The following is a 22,216-nucleotide window of genomic DNA, read 5'->3' as shown; positions in this document are numbered from 1 at the left end:
GAAGCCCCAGTAAAGGACCTAAAGAGTAACTGACACTAACCCTCAAATTGAAAAATGTTGTACTTATAATAGTGTAGCTTGATTTAGATTCTCAGATGTGTATTGTAGAAATGTATCAAAACGACTTTTAAATCTTCTATTATATGCTGAGTGTTCTAAAAAAAAAACAAAAAAAAACTTTACTTTAATTAAAGCTTTTATTTTACCAAAGTAGAACATGTTTATTTTTAAAAGGCATTTACTGTACAAGTCTCTTTAATTTCTTTTTTTTCATAAGAGAAAATTCATATTGCTATTTTGTTTCCGTGGGGACAACAAGTGGAACAAAGATATACTGTATTTAATAATATGAAAATGCATATAACTTTTAAGCACAGTGGGTGAAAAACAGTACGTTCTCATTTTAGGTTTGTTTATTATAACGTAGGAAAAAAAAATAAAAAGTTAAATGTTGATGTAAAAATTATATATCTAACTTTTCCAAGTAGGATGGATTGGAAAATGCTAACTTACACTTATTCCTCCTTGATTTTTCATTTCTTTTTTCTTTTCTCCATCCAAACAAACTGTATCGATCTTGGTTAACGCAGGCAGGCACATCATGCAGGGCGAGGTAATCCACACACAGGCAGAGGGTGGGCACGAACCCGGGACCTCTCACACTAAAGCATAGCGCCTATACTGCTGTACAAAAGAGCCGGTGCTTGGCAAGGAGCGTATTTCAGGCTTATGTTCCTGTCCCAAAAAGGAGAGGCTTTAAGACAAATAAGCAAGGTATGACAAAAAAATATATGACTCATATGTTTAAAATAATAGTTAACATTGCAGTGGACTGAGGGTTAACATGACATTGGATTCTGACAGCACTGCAACCTCCTTTTGCTTTTGCTTGAAGAAGCTCAGGAAGGAAAGGCTGTCAAGTCATATTATATGTCACAGCCCTGCAGCCTCTCTCTCAAAATGATTCAGTCCTAATATTTACAGTAAACATATTTACATATGCTCACAGTATGTTCTTTGACAGGTCTGTATACACACATGTGTGGCAGGGAATGGGAAATATCAAGTTGCAGTACACTGACAACACTGGTTTTCATTTCAAGTTGAATCAGGTGGTAATAATTTTTAAAAAAGTTAAAGAGCCAGTACTGTGTTGTAATCCTGTAGTCCTAGTTTGGTTCTCTCCATGGGTGATCATTATTGTATTTGCGTCTAACAGTCTGTGTGTAACCACAGTAACCCACACAATGCGCTGAAGTGTTGATTTGGCAGGAAAAGGTCGATATCGTGTATCATCGCACTTGCTGTTTCCATGGAGACAATTTTGGATTTAGTGTCTGTATGAACCCCCCCCCCCCCTTAAAAGATAGTTCTTTTAAGCCAGGGACATACTGCCCTTTTGCGATCAATAGCAACATGATTTTACAGTCACGTCGGGCAGTGTCTGATTCCCTCGCATCGGGCAGCGTGTCATACCCACTCACAAGTCTCAAAGTCAGAAACCAATGAGTTCAGTGCATTCAGTCACATGACTGGAGACAGCCATGCATGTATTCTCTCTCTATTAATATACACACATACACAAGGTAGGTTTGTATATGATGTATGCTGTGATGTTAACTATTACACGTAATGTTTACAGTACTTAAAAACTGGTGCTGTAACCATGATGTATTTATTATTAAAAGTGTTTTAATTAAATGAGACCAAATATTGTTTTTATTTACAATGAAGGGAAAACATAATACATGTTTTCATTATGAGCATTTGTTCGACACAGTATGTTCCCTACATTGTAACTAAAAACGTGATTAGGTATAATTTAATGAAAACATTATTAATATTAAATGAATCATGGTTGTAGCAGCATTATGTAAATATTTCGTCTGATAGTTAAAAAGTGCAGTGCTTATGGGGCTGTCAGGGCTTGTTTTCAAAAGATTTCGGCACAGACATTGTATACAAACCAATGGAATAGCTTGTGTGTAGGTAGGTGTGTATGTATGAATGTATGTTGTGTGTGAGTGTGTGTATTTATAGAGAGAGAGAGAGAGTATATACATGTCTCCAGTTATATGTGGGTTTCACGATCATGCTGCCTTGTAGATAGTATTGTCATTGACTTGCCCCATTGCCAATGTACTTTAGTGAATCCAGCTTAGGTACTTTAATGCATCAGTTGGGCAGTGTGTGATGCCCGTTCTCAGATGTTTTTTGAGACGCGACCTCCGCTAGAGAGATGTACTCTCAATATATCTTTAATATACATTTTTCAACCAAGAACATTTATTGACCTAACCAGAAAAGTTTGCATACATTTTGCATACATTTTGTATACATTTTTTGTATACAATTCACATATTGTGTGGTTTATGTACAGCTGCCTAAACAGAAGTCTAAGCAAAGTAACCCTGCTGGTTTAGTTTTCTATAGCGTGCATTCACATCTAAGTGGACAAATAATCTAAGAACATTGAATTGCTCTTTTTACATTGGTTCAGTGATTCAACAGATTAAATTACAGTGCTGTCACACTTAAGGTTTTCACTGTAATCAGATAAGTCAGTTGCTGCTAAATATAACAGTAATTGCTGAAAAAAAAGCACTTCTTAACTTTGCTTTGTGTTCTTATAGTGTATCTGTTTTAGTGAGCATGTACTACTTTACATCGTGTTGTACTGTACAGAAATTAGCACACCAACAGTTTCTATGGCAACTCTGAAAATCTGTACATTTTGTATTGCAGTATCTAGGTGACATTAAGCGTCACAGTACCAGTATAAATGTCACAATTTTCCTACCTTATGTGTCCATTTGTACATATATCTGTACCAATGTAGCTTTTCTTATTGAATTACATAGGTCACTATTTGTAGGCATTCATGGTTTGCTGGTTTCTCAAAAGTATTATCTGGTTTCCATGGTCATTTATTTTTAGGTTTAAGGAACAGTAATTAAATCTCTTTTCTGAATTCTAAAAGAGTGGTTAGCTATTTTTCATGGATTTGCAGACAAGACTCAAAGTAGTTTCTAAAACTATAGTTTTATATATATATATCTATATATATATATCTATATATATATATATATATATATATATATATATATATATATATATATATATATATATATATATATATATATACACATCAACAAATTACATTCTTGTATTTCTGCATGTTTTTGCTGTAAAAGACATCACGTCAGTTGACCTATTTAATGACATGTGTTTGGGGAGTTTTAGTAAGATCTAAATAGACCGTTGCTCTTTTTAACCCTTTCAGTCCTGGCGGGACCTCATGACCTTGCCTTGTCTTGGTTATGTTATTATATGCCGTTCGAAATCACTTTGGAACCTCACAGGACTCCTAGGTGTTTATTCTTCAGCTTTACAATAATGATTTAGAAAGGAAAGGGTTAAAGCCGTTGTGTCTTGTAGCTGACTTCATTATTGGTGGAGTGTCCTGGGTTAATCAGGGTATTCTTTGCTGCAGTGTTTGGCCCCTGGGTCCTCAGATCGGGATGACTAATGAGGCAATAGTAAAAGAGGTTGGCTTAGTTGCAGCCTGTACAGTTTCTCCATAGTTCAAGTGATGAGTTACTGTGGATTCAGCAGTATAGAGAAAAGGTTTAGAAATGCACACCTATTTAACATCTTGCATTTACTTTTTTCAAGCAGAAACTAAACTTGACTTTATAGTATATAGGAATAAAGGGCTAGAAGTTTGCATTTATAAACCTTTAGCACAAAGGTAAATTAATAAAATATTTCTAATGCAACCCATATAATTGTGAATTGTTCATATTAACTTTTGAGAAAATCTCTGAGAACCGTGTAAGGATAGGCGCAGTATACAGAGAATTGTACATTTGGCCCTAAAGGAGACGTTGTGGTTGTTGTCAATACCAATAATTTTACTTGTATATAATTAATGTCTCTGACACTTAGATAAATAGTTATTGCTCGGGAGGGGTTATTCCGCTGCCTGTGGTGTGGTTGTGTGATTAAAACATTTAATTGCTGCAGATTAAACATTTTGAATAGAGATTCTTAATGAAAACTCTCTCAACTTGATTAATACAAATAAGGCCATTTGTAAACAAACCAGCACAGCGTTCCTTGAGTTCAAATGGGTTCCTGGGTTCATAACATAAAGCAATGGCATTTATAGGTTAATTTATTTTCCAAAATGTTTTCTTCAGTATCATTTTCTAAACAGCTTTTTAGTTGCTTTTCTCCCTGCTTAGGATGCCCCCACTTTGAGATACAGAATGTAATCCTATTGGGAGGAAATGTATGATGTCATACAGGTAGACCAATCAATGAATGACGACACTGCATCATGCTTACGCAATGATACAGAAAACTACAGGAATCGCTTGTGTGACTATAAGCATTGTAGGTATCTTGGACAACAATGGTTTTGACAAAATGATGTATGGTGACCTACATTTTTACAGTATGTACTGACACCTTTAATTCTTGGAAGAAGGATACAGTATATATGTTACTAAATGAGCACGTTGTAAAAACCAGGAAAATCAGGAGCCCTAATTATATTGTACAAATCATGAAGTCTATTTGTATCCCCAGACACAGACTCAGTAACCTGATGTTAGGAAGAACAGTTCAATGAAATTCCTCTTTGCATGCAGCAGTTTTTAGGAATATTTAATGAACCTATTTATAGTCTGCCAGTCTATTTATAACCCCCAGTTTCTAGCAGACCCTTTTGTACTCAGCAGCGCTCGCAACACTCCTTTTGCTTTGTACACTGCATCTGAGCAACCGCTATTGAAAGTCCTTACCTTTCAGATGCTGATTTGCAGCGCAAGTCTTTGCTACATTAACATAGTTTGTTCTTTCCACACATTTTTTATTCAGTACATTTAAAATCTGAGAGGAAAAAAAAAACAGTGTTTAAACCAACACCTATGCTTTGAATACCAATCTCTAAATACCATGTAGAAATTGAATGCCCACTTTCTATGCTGTCAAGCTGCATGCATACTTTCTATACTGACAAGTTGAATGCCCTCTTTCTATGCTGTCAGGTTTGTTTCAGCAAGCCTGCAAGCAAGTATAACTGTGTCTTACCTTTTTTTCAGCAGTCTCACCAATGATCCAACCCAAGATTTTTTCAGATACATTTAATTACACTCAGCATTAAACTCAGTACTTTTCAGTACAAATAAAGAGTAGGTGTGAATAACACTGACAAGTAAGTGATAGTGCCCAGTGTGTTTGGTATTTATTAAACCTGCTCTCTTTTAATATTTCCACCCCCCCCAAAACATGTTATACAAAAAATGCACTACCTGTTCATGTGTCCTGTATACGGTACTGAACTTGAATGCTTTTGGAAAATGTTTAATAATGGTTTCCCATAGTAAGGTCACAGTGTATTAAGTGCATTCTGTGTGTTTTAGAGAGTAATTGATGGCTCTGGGCTTCAGAATGCTCTTGACATTTTTTTCGAATTGAATTAATTTATTAGAATAACTAAAGTGATGATGGGAACCTGCCTTGGTAATGCCTTGGTAAACCTGTATAGGCATAACTTGCCACTGATCAGGAGGGGCACTTACTCAGAGCGAACAGCTGAAACAACAACCACATGCAATCCTGTTTATATGGAAACTATAAATATCTTATTTACCCAGTTGCTGGCAAAATATCATGAGCTGTAAAGCATACTTTAAGTATATGAGCTTTAAAATATTGTAGTTTGTTGCTGCTGCCAACAGATTGCCCTTGTTAATGCCTAGCCAGATATTTGGATTTCTATACACTTCTGTCAGTTGAAGCACCACTTATCCTACATTATTGTATTGGTGTCTTCATCGTAATTGCCTACAAACTGAATTGAAAGCAAGATGTAACTGCTAAACCTTGCATTCTTTGAAATATCCCTCGAAAGCTATCCTAATCCTCGTAGCACATAGTGCTGTATCCCAATCCACTTGGGGTTTATCTGGACCTCAATGAAAAGAATATATGATTGAATACTGGGTTTGACCAATGCATAACCCCTGCAGTGGGAGTATAGTGAAGGCACCCGTGTATACTGGCCATATATTTACACAGGCTTATACACTCAGTTCAGCCCTAAAGCATATTATACATCTTCTCCAACACGATAGCAATGAAATGTCTTTTTTTACCTGAAGGGATGATAGTTTGCTATTGGTATTTTGTTTACGGTACATTTATCTTCTTGGCACCAGTACTAATGCTGCTTGTATTCAGTGCTGCTTTCTCAAATGACTGACGAGCGTAATAGCGGGGGGGGGGGGGGGGGGGGGGGGGGGGGGGGGGGGGGGGGGGGGGGGGGGGGGGGGGGCTGGTTTCTCAGCAAGCTGTTGTAAAGAAACAAACACATGTTGTTTAAACAATGTGCTTTATGTACCTTAGTTGCATACAGTTAGTCTAACAGCAGTGAGAAAACTGCTTGCAACAATTCAATGCAGTTGGATCAAGGCCTAAGGAAGTTGTGGACTTTACTAAAATGGAAGACCATAAATCTATTGGGTGTGAACAAAAGTACCAAAAACATTGTTGAGTCCATTATGTTGCAGTACTGGCACACAGTGTCTTGATGGCAAATCCTAAACCACTGTTCGTTTTGTTTTACAGGCTTGCCCAACAACGCAGCGGATTTAGACAAAAGAAAAGAAGTCTACGGGCAAAACTTTATACCTCCAAAGAAGCCAAAAACTTTCTTACAGTTAATCTGGGAAGCACTGCAGGATGTGACCCTTATTATCTTAGAACTCGCAGCCATTATATCCTTGGGACTCTCTTTTTATCAGCCTCCAGGAGAGGGGATTGAAGGTGAGTACAGCTTTACTGGTTCATTTCCAGGTTTGTAATTGCATTTTAGAAAATAAAAAAAATAAATATACTGTAGACAAGGTACAGCACAGGGGTTGCCAGATGTTTTATTGCTACTGTATATATAACTATCAGCAATGTTTTTAAGTAATGTTTTTTGAGCATTAATAAATGAGTGAGTGCTTTAACCCTCTCTAAAACTCTAACATATGCTGAACTTGATTCAATTAATTTAAATGTCTTTTAATAAAATATTCCTTTAAACACTCCTTAAAACTGTCCTTAAAGTTTTGTGAATAGGGCCCTGTGTCTCACGGGTTACTAAGGAATGGATTACTAACCATTTTTGAGTGTTGAAATTAGTTTAAATCTTTTGTCATATAAATGTCCTTAAGGATGCGGTAGAGAAAACGACACCAAACGGTGGATGAGCATTGGATTAGAATCCATAGAGCCAAGAAAATCCACATGGAAAATCCACAAGGAAAGACAGTCCTGTTCAATGGCTCCATCCATCAGGGTTATTATATTAATCAGTATGATGGCATTGCAGTGCCTAGACAAGCAGAAACGATGACTGCCTGTAATTGACTCCTGACTACAATGTATTACTAGGTGCCAGTTTTAACAAATCATTAAAAACAATGTGCACTGAGAGAGAAGCAGGCTATAATCCAATTACATTAACATCTTAAAAGTGTAAAAGACCAGCCCACTCTTAAAATAGGAGACAATCTGACGATCTTCCTCTGTTAGTACCAGCTTTTCCCCGTTCCTTTGGTGGGTGAATATAATGTGGATAAAACCCTATCCTAATAAGTGTAATGATTATATTTGAACACGTACTTGTTGATGTAATGTAAGCTGTTTAACCACAGTTCTCAATGTCACTTGTTTTATAATGGTTTCCCTACATTCATTAAAACACATTATTACAGTACACTTTGTCATCTGTGAACTCTGTCATTAGAGCAGGCAATGTATATTGAGCCATTTAAGACATCACAGAAACCTATTGAAAAGGTAATTTCTGCAGCTTGAGTTAATGAACTGTGCACCAGATATCATTAGAGAAATAACCTTTAGGTCTCAGCCATATATCAAACCCCATAGGCTGTAAAATATGCAATAAAGAAGACAGCCATTAAGCATGCATATTAGAAATGCTGAGTTAGTAATATCAATCATTGTAACAACTGAGAATTCAATTACATGGCATACTGCAAATGCTCGTTCGTGTTTTGATATTTGAGAGAGTGTAATGGGTGAAAGGTGTAATGAAATGGATGTGTCATAGCCAGTTTAATTAACATATTTAAAAACATTACTTTAGTGGACTTTTTTTTTCTAATAAATTATAAAAGCAAATCTGCACCGCTGCATTTAACCTGTGATTTGCTAAATAGAATCAATATATAAAAATGCAAATAACTCACACTTATCCTTTCTTTTGCAGGAAGTTACTCATTTTCAGAAACATATTTTCTGCACATCTTAGTGCATAATCAATATTACTGCAATGTTCAATACAGCAAAATCACCTTTCCTGAATATTCAAGTGTTTTGTAAAAATAGAGTGACTTTTCATTTTGATTAAGTGAGCAGTCTAATGAATTCAGAGCCGCAAGCTTCTGCTAGGAATTCATATTGCAGAATGAACTCTCATGCCTGATGCCTTAAGCAATGCATCTCTCATGCTAGCCACTGCAGTGTGATTCCTAATAACAAGGATGATTCATTCAAGAATGTGTTCATTACAGTGAGTTGTACTTTCAAAAGATGATAATGAGAATATTTGAAGCATTTAAAGCAAGCATGAACTGTGGCACAGATTGTATTATTTACATGTGTGTGTGCAGTGTGAATTATTATCAATACTATTCCGTTTTCACTAAATTCTCCACTGATATGATTTAAAGTCAGTCTTCTTGACACTATTCTTGCAACAAAGTACTGTATGTGACAAGTATGAGTTGAATCACATAATAGCACATCATCGAAATCTCATTACATTGCATACTGAATGCAATCATTGCAAGCAAAACAGAAAGCCTTGTTTGATCTTACGTGTTACTGCTTACAAATGCGTCTTTCACTGTTGCGTTTGAAATCGAGGCATGTGCGTTACTTGAACGGATGCATGTAACTCTGCTTACAAGATGTTTTTACAGAAAATGAAGAGCAGAGGAAACAGATACATGCTTCTGATTGGTCCTGTTTTGTTTGCAGCATTCCCTATGTAAAAGAATTGAGGCATTATGTACAGCCTATTGCCATAACTGATATATTCTAAATCTTACTGCAACCGAGGAGTCTTGTAGAAGAAGCAAATTATGTTTTCAATACCAAAATGCCAAATGCCAAGTGAGCTGTTTACAAATTGCTATGATAAATGTCATCAATTATATAACTTCTGCTGCTAGAAATTCAGTACCACGGACAACAAATATCCATTTTGTGATCAGAAATCCCCTAAAAAGTGACCACACAGTCAAGATGTGTTGCATTTTTCTTTTATTATTTTATTACCAGCTCTAATCTTTGTAAACTTGGTTGCTTTTCTGGAAGGAGAATCCGCCCATAACCAATACGTCATCAGCAAGCGCATAAAAGCTCAGTGTTCTAGTCATTCTTGTAGCTTCTTTTTGTTTCGGCTGCTCAGTCAAGCGCTGGGAGGCCGAAACGGGAGGACCGCTTAAAGCCTGGAGGAAGGGCTGACTTCAACCATGGATTTCCTGAGGTTTCCACCTAAACATAAAAGGTTTTTTTTCCTTACTTGAGTGCTGAGCGGTTCGTATTTAGTAGTTCTGCGGGGTGCGTGGTTGGGTTTGAGAGGCTGGGCTCTTTCCCTCGGTGCAGTCATGCTCTGGGGGATGGGCTGTGTCTCAGCTGCTGATTTTCATTAAATTCTATATTTTGGGGTTAGGTGGCAGAGTGCCACTATGGAGAGCATAAATATTTTTCATTATTCATTCATGGTTTGGCGGCCTCATCTTTTGGGCGGAGGTGGCTCATAGCCACGTCCTATCTGCGGCACTGGGATGCATGTATCTGTTCATACATTTCCAGCCGGCCTTGCGCAGGTAGCTGTCGGGCACCCGCGGACGAGACCTCCGGCCAAATATATATTTCACTCGGGCCCTGAGCGCCCGTCACAGTCATAAACCATCTGCAATTGCAATCACTGTCATCATCATCATCACATCATCATTCACTGCCATTCATTTAAGCAGATTCTCCGTGCTGAATTTGTATTTATTTTGGGGACATTTGTTTTGGACACAATCCGTCATTCTGAACAAACAATGAACTGTTTAACAAGAGCATTCTTAATATTTCCCTACAAGAATGGAAAATGTGTACTGGTGAGACCATTAAAGCATTATAGTTTTCAGTAAAGCATTACAGTTTTAGCAGGTGTAAACTGTAAAAATGTTACTGGAGGGTCTTATAAATGAAAGGATTAAGGACTGAAGAATACATAACCACTGTTTGAAATAAAGAAAGACAATGAGATGCTAGAAAGAAAATACACTGGGATTGAGGCAGTGACAGCTCTCTTATTGTGAATGCTTTCAGGTTGGGTGGATTGCCAAATCTGCTATTGAAATCCATGACAGGTTCCTATCCTTAGGGCATGATTACTAGCCACTTGCTTTGCAGAAAGTTGGCAAACTATTTGTTTTTAAAGCCGCCTATCTCTCTCTGTTATACCACTTTAGAAAAGCACTAACTAGTCACACAAGAGGAGAAAAGTTTGCATACTGGTTAAAATGTTCAGATAGTATGAATGAACAGAGCTGTGCGTGGCAAAGCATAAGGAATCAGGGCAAAAGCATGACCCTTTCATAAGGCTGCATGAGCAGTGATTAAAATATTCCGAATAGACTGAGGGTATTACCAGGGATCTTTCATTCTTTACAGCTGACAAAGCAGCAAGGATACATACATAGTGAGATATTAATTTAAATGACTTGCTCATCAGTGTATTTAAATTGAAGTGCTCCTGGATCTGTGTTCTTGGAAGCTTCTGCAGGGACTGATGTGTTATTGCTGTATAAAACCAGGCAACGCTTCCTCAGGGAGCAGTTCAGACTGTAGGACTTACAGTATATGAAACATATTGGCAAAATAGATTTCTGTATGAATTGCTTGGATGCATTGCTTTCAGTAATAAATGTTTATGTAGACGGAAATTGATTTGTGTTGGAACCCTCTCCATAATTTATCACAGGAAATTGCTCTTTTGGTTCTGAGAATCTGTAAATAATGCTAATAAAAATGGTAGAAATAGCTGTCCCTCTTGAGTCGACGAAATCGGACCTTACACATTATTTATTTTGAGATTTTTTAAACAGTGGACAATGGAGGGTTATTAGGAATCTAAATATACATCTGGCAGTCTGTGCATCTATCTGATTGTTATTTAAAGAAACTTCAGATATAATAGGCATAATAACTTACATTGCTTTTTTATTAATAAAATATACTGTACTGTTCAGGTGAGAACAGGAATACGGTAAATTATTGTTAAGATAAAATGTATGCACATAAAATAAAATAAAAATATTAGTCAAATACAGTATTTAAAACTTTTGTCTAAGATTTAATATTGGAACAATCCCAAAATATAAAGAATCTTAGGTCTTGGGAATTATAGTATCTACTGTATCTACTGACATTCACAACAACAACTTCCTTTCTTTTGCATTGTGAAGATGCATTGTGAACCAAAACTAACTCTGCTGTTCATAACATTATGAATGCACCAGAACAAACTACCTTGAATGAACAAGCTAGATGTAAAAGTGCCCTTTGTGCTTCTAATGAACTTACTAACTGGTGTCCACTGCCTCTGCTCTTCACAGCGTGCGGTAGTGCTTCAGCTGGAGTGGAGGATGAGGGGGAATCCGAAGCCGGCTGGATCGAAGGCGCTGCTATTTTACTATCTGTAGCCTGTGTTGTAATTGTTACTGCCTTTAATGACTGGAGCAAGGAGAAGCAGTTTAGAGGCTTGCAAAGCCGCATTGAACAGGAGCAGAAATTCTCCGTGGTCCGGGCTGGCACAGTCATTCAGATTCTGGTCGCGGATATTGTCACCGGGGACATTGCACAAGTAAAATATGGTATGGTTCTCAGAATAATATTGACAGATACATACTATAGACACATCTGCCTGAATGATTATTTACCCAAGTCCATTATTTTGAAATAGTGGCTTTATACACTTTATACTTAAAGGTTATATTATAAGCTGTTTTTTTTTTTTTCTTAACAGGTGACCTACTTCCTGCAGATGGGATTTTGATACAGGGAAATGACCTGAAGATTGATGAAAGTTCATTAACTGGAGAATCAGACCATGTGAGCAAAGCTCCAGACAAGGACCCCATGCTTCTTTCTGGTGACTACCATGACTACGACTATGACTACTACAAATAATAATAATAATAATAATAATAATAATAATAATAATAATATGTGTCTTTCTTTGACTTTAACCCTTTCATGCCTGGTGTCCTCATATGGGTATGGTGCCATTTTTTAATGCCGTTTGAAGATTTGCACAAATAGTTTTAATCTTTGAGTTCTGTACAGATGTAATTTTATAACAAGCTGAGTAATGAAACACTGCTGGCTAGTTTCACAGACCCTGATAAGCACTATTCTTGGACTAACTAATGTTACTTTAGGTAAGGTAGTCCAAGATTCGTTCTAACCGCTGTCTTTATTTAACACTTTAATGCATGGTAACCTCATATGGGGATGGATAAAAAATATATATTTTAGTCTTTATATTGGCACGTATGGAAGATGCAAACTACAGCTATTTTCAATATGTTATGTGTGAAAGGGTTAAAAAGTCAAACACACACTTGATCACATGAAGTAAGATTATGTTTTGCCTGTTTTAGTTTCACTGTGTTTTTACAGTTTTGACTGTTTAAGTCGCCTTATATGCCATGAAGCTGAATAGTAAAAGTGTAGCAGTGATGGTCTTTGCTAGTTAACCAATGAGGTGCCACTGGTAGAAGTAACTGTGTGCGCTGAATTAATTGAAATGCTACCAGTTGAGTCACAACAGCCTGACATTTTCCAACAAGAGAAAACAATTCTTTTTTTTTGTATTGATGATTGCATTCTATTTTGTCTTCAATCTTGACCGAGTCATTACTGTTGAAACGGTTTGCGGTTGTTTTCTGGATACAAACAATCCCATCCCTAATTTGCGCTGCATAAAAAGCTCCTGTTTGTCTTTAGTAATGAGTAAAACATTAATAGTTTAAACAGTGCAAGCCCAAATACATGACTACTATTTTTCCTTGAGTTAATATAATAGAGGAAACACCTGCAGTCATTAAATGTGTACTTTATTCGGTTAGAGACAAGATAGATATACAGCACACCTTTTTAGTTATAATCCTTGGAGATTTTGGAAATCAAATATTGCATAGATACAGATAACGTTTTAATAGGTACCAGAATATATTTGACTTGTGTTTTATACCATCTTTTAACTGAGGGAAGACAGTGCAGGTCAAGTTAATGCTCTTAAAATGAGCTATACATGTGGGAAGGGACAGCACAAGGCACCATCCTTGTTATTCTTCAAAAATGCATTGAATGGAGTATGGGGTTTCCTTGTGCTATTTGTTTTATTGGGGTGTTACCTACACCATACTCCACTATAAACTAGGCTATAGCTTGAATATCTTTCACTTTTACAGTGCATAGTTTAATTAAAACAGCACTGTAGCGATCAGCACCAATCTGGTATAGACATCTAGCCCTTGCTTTTGGCCTCAATCAGCATATTTGTGCCCAGAAGCAACAGGTTTATACACACGTGGTAGCTGTCATTACATTGCAGTAGAAGACACTATTGTTTCTGTAGCTTTACAGGGACGGTGATGAAGCTGTACCTAGGGATTACATCAGCTATTACTTCAGAACTGATAGAGGCGTATGAAGTCTATATCAATGGATTGAGTAGATTGTGCTGCGAAGGGACAATGAGATTCCCTGAGGACAATTTAAGCTTGATTGAAGCATTCCCGCTTTCCCTACCTAATAATGTTCACTAAACTGTTGGCTATTTTAGATTGATGAAGCATGAACACTCTTGTAGTGATCTTCAGAAGTAAGGGCAGCATTTTAGTAAAATGTCAGATTTTCCCCACAAAAGGCTGCTGCACAATTATTATTATTATTATTATTATTATTATTATTAATAATAATAATAATAATAATAATAATAATAATAATAATAATAATAATAATAATAATAATCATGCAGTATTCATTTACATTTATTTTTTAGTAAAAGGAAATGTTTCTTAAAGCATTTGCCACTTATGTATGATATTGAGACAGCAGCACTGAGACTCTCCTAAAAGGTCAGTTATTTTTATAATAACAGCTTCATGTTATATGATCCGGCTGCTCTGACCAGAACACCGGTTCATCTTTGAAACTGATTCTTACAGCTTTGTGACCTTCCAAGTAATGTTTTCATTATTCTGGCACACTGCATCATACACATTGGCTATAGATTTAGTTTTTTTGTGTGGTCAGGTTAGCCACTGCTCAGGAGCAGCTTGTGCCGCTAACTTCTGCATACAGCGAATCAAGTGAGAGTTTGAAATTGTATTAGTATTAAATAAAACTAATAAAGACAAATATTTGTGGATCAGCTGTCTCTACTTATGTTTAATGCTTTGCTTAAATAATAATAATAATAATAATAATAATAAAAAACTTCAACTCTTATTTCCTCAGTTTAAGTGGCAGAATGAAATAAATAATAAACATTGGATCAACGTGGAATGAGACTAACATTCCCCACAAGGTGTGAATTATTTAGTCAGGGTGGAGTGATAGACAAATTGTGGTGTTGTGTATTTCAGGTACCCACGTGATGGAGGGTTCAGGGAGAATGGTGGTCACTGCAGTGGGGGTCAACTCTCAGACTGGCATCATCTTCACGCTGCTGGGGGCCGGTGGAGAGGAGGAGGAGAAGAAAGAGAAGAAAGGTAAGAAAGGTACCCCCACATCAAAGACCATGGACACTGAAACGCTCCTGCAGTCCTACGAGACACCATGCACCTAATTCACATGGAGGTCTGCATTCAAAACTGACTACGTCCAAAATACTGCATTGGTTCTTTTCAGCGTTGGTGCTGAAAGATTACGCAACACTTGTTTTGATTATTAAAAGTAACATCAAAACATAGAGAGTATGATATTATAGTTACTATTAACTTCATATAAGAACTCTCTCCGGTGTGTTTAATTTGTCAGTTTATTTATTTTGTAAACTGATGAAAAGTAGACGACTGTTTAATGTTGTGTCTTGCGTGTGTTCCTTTTAAGCTTCATTTTGTCCAAATGCTTTACATGTGTGGGCAGGCTGAAAAGATGTCAGCTTGGGTTTGAACCCAGAACACACACAAGTTAAAGTCTATAAACTATGTAGCATTTAATATGTACAAAAACAATGTTGTAAGTGACACTGGTAGCTCTTTTTTTAAGGGTATGTTTAAAAGGAGGTTAAAAGGGCTTGATAGTTTTCCAGTATAAAAAAGGGAAGTAATTTAACAACTTTTTTTAATGATAGTTTATTCATAATAGATCCTTAAACTGAAGTTTAAAGTAAAGTGATGTGAGATATTTTCAGAAAACATCTACAGTAGGTATATCTTTTTATTTTCTTATCATTCTGAAAATTATAATACAGGTGAGACAATTGAGGATGGATGCCAGCTATCAGGTAGAGTATTGGTCATGCCTCATCTAACCTAGCTGTGAACAGGAGGGTTCTAACTGCAAATCTACAGCTGGCTTGAGCAGCTTATCCCTAACCTAACCAAAACTACCCCGTAAAACATAATCCTCCTGCCCTCCCCTTTCCCCTCTGATCCAGCTGCAGGTCATAGTGGTTTAAAAAGAAGAGGTTGATAGTGACGTCTTTTTAAGTATGGGAAGCATCATCCATGTTTCTGCAAGTACTGCTTGTGAGCTCGGCCTAATCCTTCTATATAATAACAATTGCACTACAAAAAAAAAAAGGTTTAAATAATTACAGCATTACATGCAATGTCTGTCATATTAAACTTTGCAATCATCCACATTGCCATTGGAAGCTTTCTTTCCTTTGTCCTCGATGATCTCAGTCATGTCATGTTAATCTGTGGCTCTTATCTGAAATGAGATAACAGTGCTGTATACTGTATACACAGTCAAACCTGCTTTCAAAAAAACTCCCAAGTGGTATTTATGGAAATCTGGTTTTCATACAGGTGTTTTAACATGGGGAAATACTGTACATATATCAAGCTTCTTCTACTGTAATTTTCTTTATATAACATGCACACTGCTTATAACCTGTCAGCCTTGATTAACATACATCCCTTGTACACTATGGAAACCTGAAAATACTGTGCGCCTTGCATATATGCAACCTGTATATAACACACAATGAATTCCTATGAATTGAAAAAGTGTGCACATTATCCTGCAGAATTACAGTATTTTTTATACTTTATATACATATATTTTACATGAATAAGTAGTTACTCTAAAGGTGCTCTTCAATACCGTGTTTATATACTAATATATATATATATATATATATTAATATATATTGCCTAGTGTTCCATATATATAATCAATGTATATACGGATATTGTTGATTCTTGCCTAGTGTGTCATTTATGCAATCATTGTTTGGTCTATATTTTAAGATTTTAATTTAATCCATGCTGTATGTGATCAATTTTTTTTCTGTTGCATTCTTAATGTTATGACTGAAGAAGCTTTGTGTTCATTACAGTATAAAAGAATGAACTAACCATGGCAATTATGTTAATTAATTTTCTTAACCATGTTATTTTTGTTCTCTGTTATTCTTTTTTTATTCATTATTACTTGCTAGACTCCTCACATCCGTCCTCCCACCCCATCTCAACTATAGCTACAGATGGTGCAGCAGGTGCAAGTGCCACTGGTAATACCAGCTTGGTCAATGGTACGTTGAAAACACCTATCTTGTTTTTATCTGATGGGTATCTCCTTTTCCAACTGTCTTGACCTTCCTCTGTCAGTGGCTGTACAGCTGTTCAACATGCATGTCATTAGATTATGAGAACGAAAAAACTGAAATGAGGAATGTGACAAAAATCGGCACTAGAAATCGAATGTAAAATGATTCAATTTGTTTGTACATTAACAGAGCAGGGTGTACAGTAGTTATCTGGAATGTACTGTACGATTCGATTGAATAAGTAAATATATAGCTTTTTTATCTACCTTTTTTGTGGTGGTGGTGGTGGTGGTGGTGGTGGTGGTGGTGTGTTTAATGATGATTAACTGCAAACCAGGATGTATTTTTTTAATGAGAACTTAAGAAGGTGAATAATATAGACAAGTGACTACATATTACCCTGGTGTAGATGATTAAGGAAGACCAACCCAGGTTTATAATTCATTAAGAAGCTGTGAGCATATCTAATTGTGAGTATCGATTTCTAAGGGCCTTATTATTAATCATAGGTTTTTAGCAATTTCCAAATCTGGAAAATATCAAATTGTTCAGAGAATGGTCATGAATAACAATTGGAGTCTGCCACAGTCACTAAAAAATAGAAAGTTGATGAAACCCCACAGAATTATGAAGAAGAGCGAGCTGATAGGAGGTTCACTGTGATAAGCAGCCCGGAGGACTAGTTTCAGGGTCCAAAGTTTCTAGTAAAATGAAGAGATACTGTACTGTAAGTTTAGGATTGTCATAGTAGTTACCACTGGAATGAATATCGACAGACTTTCAATGGGATATGTGTTTAAATACTCATCAGAAAATAATCATTCAGATTTTTTTGCCATTCATTTACATTTAAATTGAAACCAAAGAAGGGGGATTTAAAAAGAGCTTCAACTGTGGCTATCTACTAAATTAAAAAGGTTTGGGCACTGCTTGCTCGTGTTAAAAAAACAAAAAAGAAAAACAATGTTATTTTTGCTCTGTATTAGTGTGGTGAACATCTGCATTCGAAGGTCATGCATTTTCATCCCAGAACCGCTAGTCACCTTGATAACAAGCAGAGCTCTGCCTGTTGCTGTACAGTTGACAGCGGATTTCTGTAGCTGGATCAGATTTTACGCTCCATGGTGATGGAACGAGTGTTATTTCCCATGCAGAACCCTTTCAGCTCTACATTCCCCTGCTCGTACTAGAAATGCAAGAACACTTGTTGTTAATGATGCAGAGAGCATAGACTAAGAGGAATTAGTGACTGTGATTAGAGAGGACAAAAATGGTTCCTTAAAAGCCCTTCCCAATGAAGACCCTGCATATATTTTAAAGAATGTCATGTTTTTGTGTGTGTGTGTGTGTGTGTGTGTGTGTGTGTGTGCCAAGCATGTGCATTTGTGGGTCAGTCCACTGTCCGCTGTAACAAAGACATGCATGTGTCTGTTGTATTGTGCTTGTGTTCCCTTCCCTCTCACACCTTGATGTCCTATGAAATATCTTACGAAAGTGTCATTGCTGTTTGAGAATCCGTATTATTGTTAACACACAGCCAATGTGAGTATGTCATGAAATTGATACAGTACATTAAACCCAATTAAAAACCTGTTGCTAATAAGAAAACATATTTCCTAAAATATCTGTAAGAATAAGTGCAATGTTGGTCACAGAGTACAAAACTGTGAATAGTCTAGGTACAATATTATAGGAACATAGTGGTCATTTATTCAAAGGAGTGTAAATGGTATTATAGAAAAAAATCAACAACTCTGCTTTCAGGCAACATGTTACATTATTCTACTGTTTATATCATGTCCCATAAAATAGTTTCAGTGGTCAAATGCTAAGGAGTCCAGTTCTGAGGTGTATTACTATAAAATAAATGATGTTGCCTGAAAACATTATTAGTCAACTTAGAGTTAAGGATTGATCTGAATGAATCTCTGGTTTTCACAGTGAATATTTTGGATTCAGTTACAAGAATATTTATTTTTAAGAGATGTTTGATAGTTTAAGCAATAATGTTACTTATCAATGAGTTTATGAAAAATTTAATTTAAGTAGAAGAGATATCGACCCAGAGTGTTGTATTACATTAATTCAATGTGTATTTAGCAAAGCCATCTTAGTAACTGTAGTCTGGATGTGACTAACGCTGCCAGTAATTCTCAGGGATGCTATTATATTTATAACCCCTGTTCTGTGAAAACAGATGCCTTAGCTTCGGTTTCAGTTCTTCAGTAAATGAAAAGCTGAGAGGCTGCATTTGTGTAAAAGTCAGTACATTCCCACACGTCAACAGGTACATTTTTTTGTTTCAGTTCACGTATTCAATCAATCAATCAATCAATTCCATAGTAATGGGCATACATTCATTTTGATTGTGTTGTTAATACAAAAAAAAAATACTATATAAAAATAAAGTACAAGCTGTGTGTCTATGTTTTGTATCATGACAATTGTTCACTGTTTTGTGTTGACATTTTACAGACTTCTTTTCAGTGCCGTTTGAAGATCTGTACACAGAGCTTTAAATTTTAAGTTCTATAGAGATACAATTTTATAACAGGCTGAGCAGAATAATAAAACACTACTGGCTAGTTTCGCAGACCCTGATAAGCACTATTCTTGGGCCAACTAATGTTACTTTAGGTAAGGTAGCCCAAGATTAGCTCTAACTGGGGTCTTTGAAACAGGTGTTACAACTTGTTTAACACTTTCAAGCATGGGGACAGATTAAAAAAAAAAAACTCTCTTCTATTCTTTATATGGGGACAGATGGAAGATGCAAATGCATGATGACCTCATAGGAGGATGTCATTTTTTCCCAATATAAAGCTATGTAAAAATATAGGGTTATATTTCGAACATTTTTTATACATAAACTTTGTTAAACGTGTATTTATACAAATAATACAGGTTTTGATGAAAGGGGTGGTCAATAAAAGTTATTACGTACGTTACCAAAATTTTGTCAGAATGTATTTACACATATCATGTTTTACGTTATATATATATATATATATATATATATATATATATATATATATATATATAAGATATATTATCTATATATATATATATTATATATATTTGTCTTGAATGTTATAAACAGTTGAATGTGCAATTAAATACAGTATGCAGGACTAGAGATTGTGAGTCACTGGCGGGTTTAGTTCAGGTTTACATAAATCCTGTTGAGCATATGTTATCTTATGTATGTATATTTAAAGCTGTTGAGCAATTCTTGAAAATTGTCTCATAAAAAAGGTCTTTCTGTGTCTTTCCTTTTAAATTCACTGTAATGTCTTTGTGGAAAAAAAAAAAAACGTTTATTGTCTGCTTTTTATTATTTTTGTTCTGTCTGTCGTATGTCTTCATCATAGGTAAAATGCAGGATGGGAATGTGGAGAACAACCTGAATAAAGGTAACCTGCTTTCATATGCACTGGGTTGTGGATGCACCTTTTCCGCCGTGGTTGAAAAGCGATTGTTCCTGACATCTATGCTTAATGTGGTTTTCTTAAAGCCAGCTCTTGTTTCTGAATGTATTTCCAGATCTTATTCCTTTTCTTTTTTTTAAGCCTTACTATTGCATTAAACCATTGGGATTAATATTTCTTTTTTCTCCTTTCTATTATATCTGTTTACAGTACAAAACAAATCTAACGTGACTGCTTTCTATATTTGTTATTCAGGGGAAGGATGGAGTGAAACTCTCAGAGCAGTTTGAGCCATTACAGTTTTACCGTGAACCTAATTAGTCACACGGTAAAACTGGAGTCAGAGTTTTTCCTTTCTAAAGTGGGACTAATCATGCTCACAGCAAAGCCTTGAGAGTCCCAAACCACTTTGCAATCTCCCTCCCTGCACAGTGTTGGGTCTTGTTTCCACTGCTGTTAAAATACTCTATAGACAATACTGTAGTACATTGAATATACTTACGTGAGAGCATTGTTATCTGACTATATTAACTGAAAAACAATCAAATATTCATCTTAAATTTAGATAACGTATTATTTTTAAATAAGCCTCTTTTTTTTTAAATGAAGCATTTCTGTTAATCGATATGCAAGCATGTGAAAAAGGGGTTTGCCATTTACAGCTCTTTAATACTTTCCTACATATTTGAGACGATCATATCCGGTCAATGATTGACGATGTTTGACCACAATCAGAGTTAATATTTTATCTCGGGTTTCAGATTTGCTTTGCATTTCTAGTGGAATGTTTGGTTTCAGAGGACTGCCCAGTGCAAAGCTGCTTTTCATTATTGGTTGTCTTTGCTCAGAAAAGTACCACACCTGCACTGAATAAATGCCACAACTGCATTGAATAAGTAAAGGTGAAGCGTTCTGTCAGCATAGAGGAGAGCGATTGACATGGATAAAACCATATTAATGAACAGAATACAAACCATGTATGCAGTTATATATTTAATGAAAGAACACGTTGATAGGAAAATACCACAAAGACACAAAGATCCATTTTCATAAACATCAGCACACTCTTAAATACAGCCATGTGAATTATTTTTGTCTACAACTCAAGGCAAAAACTGGATAATTAAAGTAAAAAGGAGGTAGAATTACAAAAGCTGTACCTTTTGATCGTTTTTAGCTAAGAAACAAGACGGTGCAGCCGCCATGGAGATGCAGCCTCTGAAGAGTGCCGAGGGAGGTGATGGAGATGAGAAGGAGAAGAAGAAGGCTAATATGCACAAGAAAGAAAAGTCTGTTCTTCAGGGCAAACTGACCAAGTTAGCTGTTCAGATTGGCAAAGCAGGTGAGCTTGAGATCAGTTCAATGTTATGGAAACTCCTGTAATCTATAGCAATGTGGCTGCCATGTTGTGGTCACTTTTTGACCAATAACCTTGTGATATTAATTTTATATTCAACACTATATTGAATGATTCTCTAGGTTAAAAGTAGCCAACAACAGTACAGAACTGTTCAAATCTTTTCAATTTAAATAAGAGCCCACATTTGATACACAGCTGTATTTTATGATTAGCTCAGTCACATTTGATTATTGAAATCTTACAATAAAAATGAGTGTTTTGGGACCTTGATTGTTAAAGCCAGTGGAAGCGCCAAGTCAACCTGGCTTTCATTTGTACAGATTTTATCCTTAAATTTTTCACCCTTTGGAGACTTCCATGGCTGGTCTTGTTTCGATTTGTCTTTTTATTGTAGTTCAAATGGGCATCTTACTAACCAGTAAACAACAAAATGTATTTATTGGTTTTACTAGCAATAATATGATTTTAGAAAGATTATCCTAATTTCAGATCAGGTCTGTTGACCTTGTATTGCAGAACAAAATACAAAGGAACTTTTCAAAATGGTGGCTG

General features: G+C 36.0%; 1 protein-coding gene across 16 annotated transcripts in view; it reads left to right on the top strand.

The window, feature by feature from the left end:
• Positions 1 to 22,216, top strand: part of LOC121298017 (plasma membrane calcium-transporting ATPase 2) — a 153,102-nt gene that overhangs the window by 94,918 nt on the left and 35,968 nt on the right. For 9 of the 16 annotated variants that reach the window (XM_041224725.1, XM_041224712.1, XM_041224709.1 and 6 more), the window contains 8 exons: positions 6,637 to 6,834; positions 11,703 to 11,960; positions 12,113 to 12,238; positions 14,742 to 14,867; positions 15,572 to 15,604; positions 16,769 to 16,861; positions 20,248 to 20,289; positions 21,482 to 21,646. In XM_041224725.1, the coding sequence (XP_041080659.1) occupies positions 6,637 to 6,834; positions 11,703 to 11,960; positions 12,113 to 12,238; positions 14,742 to 14,867; positions 15,572 to 15,604; positions 16,769 to 16,861; positions 20,248 to 20,289; positions 21,482 to 21,646 (1,041 nt within the window). The remainder of the gene's footprint in view (positions 1 to 6,636; positions 6,835 to 11,702; positions 11,961 to 12,112; positions 12,239 to 14,741; positions 14,868 to 15,571; positions 15,605 to 16,768; positions 16,862 to 20,247; positions 20,290 to 21,481; positions 21,647 to 22,216) is intronic. The other 7 variants (XM_041224719.1, XM_041224723.1, XM_041224722.1 and 4 more) reach the window with 5 other exon arrangements.

Source organism: Polyodon spathula, chromosome 23, assembly GCF_017654505.1.
Source record: "Polyodon spathula isolate WHYD16114869_AA chromosome 23, ASM1765450v1, whole genome shotgun sequence".
Lineage (NCBI taxonomy): Eukaryota > Metazoa > Chordata > Actinopteri > Acipenseriformes > Polyodontidae > Polyodon > Polyodon spathula.
Note: the sequence above shows the minus strand (reverse complement) of the source record. Positions and strands in the feature narration are given on the sequence as shown.